The sequence below is a fragment of the Laccaria bicolor genome, genomic scaffold (genome assembly GCF_000143565.1).
Source record: "Laccaria bicolor S238N-H82 LACBIscaffold_39 genomic scaffold, whole genome shotgun sequence".
Classification (NCBI taxonomy): Eukaryota; Fungi; Basidiomycota; class Agaricomycetes; order Agaricales; family Hydnangiaceae; genus Laccaria; species Laccaria bicolor.
The window spans coordinates 175,112-176,163 of record NW_001889910.1 but is presented as its reverse complement, the minus strand read 5'-3'; the positions used below and the strand labels follow the sequence as shown (position 1 = coordinate 176,163).

General features: G+C 53.4%; 1 protein-coding gene across 1 annotated transcript; it reads left to right on the top strand.

The window, feature by feature from the left end:
- Positions 1-37: 37 nt before the first annotated feature.
- LACBIDRAFT_308210 (uncharacterized protein) lies at positions 38-1,014 on the top strand (the record flags this gene model as incomplete). Its single annotated transcript, XM_001886683.1, has 5 exons — positions 38-52; positions 105-131; positions 182-537; positions 592-770; positions 824-1,014. 5 exons carry the CDS (start codon positions 38-40, stop codon positions 1,012-1,014), a joined length of 768 nt encoding a protein of 255 aa, XP_001886718.1.
- Positions 1,015-1,052: the final 38 nt, after the last annotated feature.

Here is a 1,052-nt window from a genome sequence, read left to right as displayed (position 1 = left end):
TGCAGTGGTCCATCTCGCCTACTGCGATTGATCAAAGATGGTACCCCACGGTGTGAGTACTCGTCAGAAACTCCGAAACAATGACTAACCTGCCTTGTAGGGAGACTCTTGAGGATGGAAGCTTCATTATCGTACGTCGCCCCGTTATCCGTAAATTATTCCAGCTGATGTCTCCATCTAGATTGGTGGTTGCAGGACCGGAGGATTCGTCAACGACCCAGGACAGAACAACCCCACTTACGAGTTCTACCCGTCCAGAGGCCAGCCCGTCCACTCTCCTGTCCTTGAAAACACACTCCCTACCAACCTCTTCCCGCTCACCTGGCTCCTTCCCTCCGGAAAGCTCCTGATACAATCTAACTGGCAAACCATCCTAATGGATTACAAGACCCAAAATGAACAGCCCCTCGACGATATGCCGGCAGCGGTAAGGACCTATCCTGCTAGCGCTGGCACCACCATGATGCCTCTTACTCCGAGCAACAATTACACGGCGACTATCATGTTTTGTGGCGGTTCCAACGTTCCAACTGACCAGTAAGCTCCTTTCCGCGTCCACGGCATTGGGCGTCCCTAACGTGAACGATTCAGATGGCGCGCCCCTGGCTTCAACGCGATGGAGACCCCGACTTCCGCCTCGTGCGTCCAGATCACCCCCGACGTTTCAGGCAAATACCGAGATGTAGAACCCTTCCCGGAGCCGCGTGTGCTCACAAGCTTGATCCTCCTCCCTGATCAAACAGTCTTGGCGCTCAATGGTGCGCGAAAGGGTACGTGTACGCGTTCAGGGCCCTCATCGACAACGCTGATTTTTTATACATAGGTACTGCTGGCTACGGAAACGATACTTGGGCCGTCGGCCAGTCGTATGCCGACGATCCCGTTCTCACTCCACTCATCTACGATCCCAAGGCAGCAGCAGGAAAACAATGGTCGAGCGATGGGTTTTCTCCCAGTACCGTTCCTAGGATGTATCATTCGTCGGCAACCCTCCTTCCTGACGGTGATTACTAGAATCGTTTCCTTTGGAGTTCTCCAACTGATCTTTTTTC